General features: G+C 37.4%; 1 protein-coding gene across 1 annotated transcript; it reads right to left on the reverse strand.

Annotated features, from left to right (window-relative positions):
* Positions 1-16: 16 nt before the first annotated feature.
* LOC128547086 (uncharacterized) lies at positions 17-3,716 on the reverse strand (the record flags this gene model as incomplete). Its single annotated transcript, XM_053518803.1, has 2 exons — positions 2,992-3,716; positions 17-1,776 (listed from the first exon to the last, which is right to left on the reverse strand). A coding segment is annotated over exon 2 (1,756 nt), but the record flags the coding sequence as incomplete, so codon positions are not given.
* Between the last annotated feature and the right edge of the window lie 2,904 nt (positions 3,717-6,620).

The raw sequence follows: 6,620 nt of genomic DNA on the forward strand, positions 1-6,620 counted from the left end.
GAGAAGAAGATTTTGCCATTTGCATGGCAATCTCTAAGTAAGATCTCCATCAACCGGCGACCTAAAGCCAATTTACTACCGCCTATCAAGTTGTAAAAGCCACTTATGTTCTGGATCTGTCGTTTGATAGTTTCATTCTTAGAGAACAAGTTCAAGGGAGGCAACGTTACATCATCCACACAGCAAGAGCCGCTGTCTTCCAAACAAAGGAAACCTCTCTGATCCGTCAGGCTCCGTGTAGGGTATTGTACACCTGGCCCGAGATTCTTTGAATACTGATTTGAAAGGCTACAGAGTGGACGCCCCCACAATAGTTTCTCCACGGCAAGTTCATTCTGGTACACTTCCCAGGTCAACCGTGTGTTACCAGTTCCTCTTCCTGTACGAAACGCAGTAGCCAACCTGTGATGAAGGTACAGGCCTACCACTCTGAACAGTTTCAACGTACAGGCATGTCTTAAAAACGGCACAATCATTGGATGCTTTTCCAGCAGTTCCGTAAGACGGTCGAGTCGTACAAACTCAGCTCCACTTATTGCCTTCTCCCGTTTACCAATGCTCACTACAAACTCTAATCTGCATATTCCTCTGTCAATTTGAAAAAAGTTGTTTCCTATTTCAGAAAGATATGCTGACGCATCACTGTACAGGTTTTTCTGAGCTACATCAGTCAACACACCCTCCAGCATGATAACGGACGCAGAAACAGGATGAACTCTTGTCTTGGGGTAACGATGTGGCAAGTCGTTGTACAACTGAACAAATCGAATGCTCTGCGGAAATTTACAAACAGCCTTTAATTCACCACTAATATCCAACCTGGATGTGCTAAGTGCTGACTGTAGGTTTGCACATTCGATCAATGAGTACGCCGACGATATAATACAGTTAGAACCAGACACCTCTTTAACACCTTGCTGAGACCACATTAAGTCAACATAATCAGACGATATCCTGTGTCCAACATGCACGCATATGTCGCCCACAGCATTTACATCCTTCACCGGTAACTGCATCGGTGTCACACATTTATCCCCAAAGCGAAATGTAAACAAAACCTTCTTAAAGTAAGGAAGTTCTATTAAATCGGTCTCTTCCAGCGCTAACTGAAAATTGGCCAATATGTGACTTTGATGGCCTGGCAATACGAACATTCTGCGAGCATCATTAATGTTATTCTTCGCTAATGTCTCCAGAGCAATACCTTTCTTAAACAGCTCTTTTAACCCATCCTGGAAGCGAACTCTAAGTCTCTCCAAGAACTGATGGGCTAAATGGCACTGTGTGCCAAAATCGTATATTGTTCTCCATTCACGAGGATCTGGAATAAATCCAAGCCAAGTCTCGAACAATCCATCATAAATTATCTGAGTTCCCACGGTGTCTTTCAGCACACTAAAACTGTTCTTGTTAAAAGGGGAAAGATTTATATGTTTCTTGATTACAGGGTAAAATCGACGCACACTCCGTGCACCTAGTGGCACTATTTCAATATGCCGAAAATCGGATTTTAGACCGGATGCAAGATTTAGCCACTCTATCGTCAACCCATCTATATCGGATTTATGATGCAGTTCTTCCAGATCAACTCCTGATCTGATGGAGGTGGCTCGAACAGATATGTGATCGTCACGTTTTAACAATCCTTCTACACTGATGTTATTCCTCCAGCATTCAGCAAAGCTTAGGGAGTTTTCAAGAGCAGTATCAATGAGAAACAAATCCTCCTCCCCCTCTTCCTCAATATCCATTTCGTTGCCCCCGAAAGACATAGTCCTGCAATTTTAGATAATACAGTTTAATTGTCGTGAAAATATTATTTATCTACATTACTCTACTCACGGGGTTGACGCACATTGTTTACACAGGCGTTCCCTTATGACAAAAGGAGTTAACCCCTGGCAAGAGGGTATCCTACCCATAAAGATAGGATTCTAAACAAATGGTATATAATAAAACAACGACACCTAACCCCAGAAATAAAGTAATTCCAAAACACAGTAAACCCTTGAAAAATGGTACCCATACAAACTCCAAAATAAGATTATGCCCCTACAGTGTGTACCTACCCCAGAATAAGAGTAAACTCCAGACACGATCCTAGCTAAGGGTACATACCCAGTAAATGGAGTAAACCCAAAACCGGAATAAACCATACAATAAGATAGTAAACTCCGAATACAGAGTTTACCCCAACGAGGGGTACATACCCCTAAAATAGAGTAAACTTCAGCACTCAGAAGAATCCCCGACAAAGAAAGGATATCTATCCATACAAAGAGAAAACTCCCCGAACAAAGGGAGCATACCCCAAAAAATAAAGTAAAGTCCAAAACCAGACTCAATTGCAGGGGTACTGGCTATTTAAACTTAAACAGAGTAAACTCCCCCAACAAAGAATACACACGGTTGAATTAGAGTAAACTTCAGCAATGACAGTAACCCCTAGAAAAGAAACAGGGTATCTACCCATACACAGAGTAAACTCCAACAACAGCGTTTACCTCAGCAAAGGGTACATACAAAGGAAATATAGTAAACTGCAGCAATCACAGTGACCCTCTCCAAAAGAACAGGGTATCTACCCATATACTTAGTAAATTCCAATGACAGCGTATAACGCAATAAAGTGTACATATGACAGAAATAGTGTAAACTCTATTGGTTGAATTGGCAGAGTTAGTTATACGGGTTTACTCTACAGTACCTAAGTTAGGCGGACGCAGGTTCACTACCGGCGCTTTCCAATAGACCACGCAGGAGGTCTACATGTATACCTCTCAAATTTTAGTACTAGGAGATTACTTGTATCAAATCTTTGTGTATATGTATTATATTAGTCTCTTATAAATCTGTGATAGATTGGTCATGTATATTTCAATAATGATTTAATAATATCATGTTTTACTGTACATGTATATACATGAAAGAGACTATAATAAACTAATAAACTATGAAACTATGTCAGAAAATATAAATAAAAACAATTACCTCAAATGTATCCTTGATCCCTTTATCAAAAATGTCAAATGTGAACGCAAATCTTCTCTCCAGGCAATCACTAACACACAACTCCAGGCAATCACTAGCCACTGCAATGAAGAATTAAAAAAGTAAGAACAACGTCCACGTGACAATAGTAACCAATCAATAAATAACAAACGCTTTAGGCAATGTTCTAAGAGACTGTTTCTTCATTTCGCACTTTACTCACTCCAAGATTTGTAAACACTCTTGCCTCTCAGTTATCAATGAAAATTCACTTTAAAAATACATGCAATTTAAGGACTACACAATGAGAGTTACCACAGATTAACTTATCGGTTACTCTTCCCTACACTTATGTGAATGGAATAATTACAAAAATAATCATAACCCTTACTCTTACACTTCCTCTACTCTTACCCTTACCCTTACCCTCAACCTAACCGAAACCTAACCCCGTACCCGAACTCCTAAATTTATTCATACTCTTACCCTCTACGCCTTACTATTCACTCACAGTTAACTCGAAGTTAACTCCAGTTTAATTATTACTACTGATTGTTAAATGGAATAGTTACAGAAAAGAGTTAAGCAGAGTATACTCCGGGGTAAACTCAGAGTCTACTCCTTTCTACAGAAAAAACTTAAAATTAATCAAAAGAAAAAATAGTTTAATTAGAGTTAACTCGGAGTTAACTCCCACTTTACCTTTAAATGATTTTCCTTTCGTACCAGCCTACATTTCATTAATGAAAATCAAACTGTTTAAGCGAACCTAACTGCGAGGTAAGCTCAGTGTGTACCCCTTTCTACAGATAGTTAAAATGAACAAAAACAAAAATAGTTTAATTGGAGTTAACTCGGAGTTAACTCCGAATTTACCTATAAATGATTTCCATTTTGTACTAGCCTACATAACATATAATACCAAGAAATAAAATTGTTCAAAGGAAGACTTTAGTCAATGATTTTAATTCCATGATCTTAATTTATAAATTAAATGGCGACAGAAACTATCAAATCTACATTTAACACGAACCCAAATTAACGACTTGACAAAAACAAATTCAAATATCTATACAATGTATTATTTTTAAATGCACATACTTATACTTTAAAAATCACAGAAAATATTGCATCTTTGTTTAAAAAATAATAGCAAAAATCTTTAAATTCTTGAAAGAAACAAATTTATTACCTTCAAAAATTATCCAACATCCTTTCAGAATTTCTCCCGAATCACTTATGAAACGACCATATTTGCAATATATAAAGCGCATGCGCAAAATGTCACATGATATTTCGACCAATCAGACTTGAGATACAAACTGGTTGTTTCTTACTACTTACTCGTTAGACTTAGAGTTACACATACCCCACTCTACCCCCCACTCTACCCTACCCCTACCCCTACCCCTACCCCTACCCTACCTACCCTACCCTACCCTACCCTTGCCCCTTACTCTGCCCCTACTCCCACCGTTAACCTTCACTCGTTACCCCATACCCCTTATCCTTACTCTGACTCATAACCGTTAATTCAGACTTAACTACTAAGAATTCTTTCTTACCATCCCCTCCCAATTACCACTTACTCTTACTCTTACTCTTACCTTTACCCCGTACCCTTAACTTTACCCCGTACCATTATATTACAGTTAAATTGAATTAACTCAGTGGTTACTCTTTCCTACAGAATATGTTAAAGGGGATAATTACAAAAAGTATTTAAAACCATTTCCCTCACTCTTACTCTTACACTTACCCTTACACTATATAGAATAGCAAATTCTCTCAAACGTCACAGAAGAATTTAGTTGGACCAAGTTTTTTTTCAAGTTGATCACTACCGATTAAGTGAAATCTCCGATCCACGAGAAACAGCGTCAGGGTCTACATCACTGAACGCCAAAGGGCAAAAAAATCTATGTTACATAATACGAGTCACAGGTTTATTTCTTTCAGGGTTACAAGAAAAAGAGTTTACTGGGAGTTAACTCCGAGTTTAATATTACCTATATACATGTGTTCACTGGAATGATTCAAACATTTAGTATTACTTTCGGATTTACTAGGACTAAACTTGAGTTTACTTGGAGTTAACTCGGAGAAGACCAGTTCTACAGTACATAATACGAGTCACATGTTTGTTTCAGGGTTACAAGAAAAAGCGTTTACTCAGAGTTAACTCGGAGTTCACTCCGAGTTTACCATTACCTATATACATATGTTCAATGGAATGATTAAAAAATTTAGTTTTACTTAGGGGTTTACTCGGACTAAACTTTACACTGGTGGTAACTCAGAGTTAATTCTTAAATGATTTCCATTTCAATCTCCTATATCTCATATACTATGGACGAATAATACGGTTCTATGTCGAGTCAAGTTATTTAATCAATATAATGGGAATACAATAAATAATGAATTTTTTACAAAAACTCAACTGACTACTTAAAAAAAAATCAAAAATATATATAAGATACCAGTTAAAATGATCAACAAGTAACTTTGACTTTGCCCGTTCCTAAAGCATTGGTTGACTATTCTTAAAATGAAATTAGAGTTTACTCCGAGTTAACTCTGACTTCACCCTTCCCTATGTACATACGTCAAATGGAATGATTAAAAAGGTTACAGTTCCATTGGGATTTTCCTACATCTCATTTAATATGGATGAATAACCCGGTTTAATGTAACGTTAAATTAACGACTTTTCTGCCGAGACGATATTTAATCAATTCAATGTCAATAGGAAAAGAGAGCAAGCCCAGAAAAAATGAAATTAGAGTTTACTCGGAGTTAACTCGGAGTTAACTCCGAGTTTACAGTTACCTCTATACATATGTTAAATGGAATGATTAAACAATAGTTTTCCGTTCTGATTTAACTCCGATGTAATTCTGTCTTAATTTCTAAATGATTAACTCACTAATTTGACCAATCATAATATCAAAATGCAACCATATTTAATCAATTCAATGTCAATAGGATGAATAAAATAGTTTTAACAAACCTAGACTGTTTTGTAAAAAAATTAAAAACATAAAAGATACCTTTAATGATCAACAATGACACTGCAAATCTCCAAATCTCACTAAAATTAATAAATCACAACACAGCGCAAAAATGATTTCAAAAATATTTAAATTCTGCTAACAAATACATAATAAAAGCAAACCTTACAAAAACAATCCTCTTCATCCGAATCCTGAATGAATAATGAAAAGACCTAAAATTCACACATTAATAGCGCATGCGCAAACAACCACGTGATACTTCGACCAATCAGATTGATGTTCCCTACCACGTGGTTGTTCATCTCAGACTGTTCATCTTTCGTAAAAACCTTAGACCCTAACCCTAACCCTAACCCTAACCCTAACCCTAACCCTAACCCTAACCCTAACCCTAACCCTAACCCTAACCCTAACCCTAACCCTAACCCTAACCCTAACCCTAACCCTAACCCTAACCCTAACCCTAACCCTAACCCTAACCCTAACCCTAACCCTAACCCTAACCCTAACCCTAACCCTAACCCTAACCCTAACCCTAACCCTAACCCCAACCCTAACCCTAACCCTAACCCTAACCCTAACCCTAACCCTAACCCTAACCCTAACCCTAACCCT

This window comes from Mercenaria mercenaria, chromosome 12 (assembly GCF_021730395.1).
Source record: "Mercenaria mercenaria strain notata chromosome 12, MADL_Memer_1, whole genome shotgun sequence".
In the NCBI taxonomy this organism is placed as follows: domain Eukaryota; kingdom Metazoa; phylum Mollusca; class Bivalvia; order Venerida; family Veneridae; genus Mercenaria; species Mercenaria mercenaria.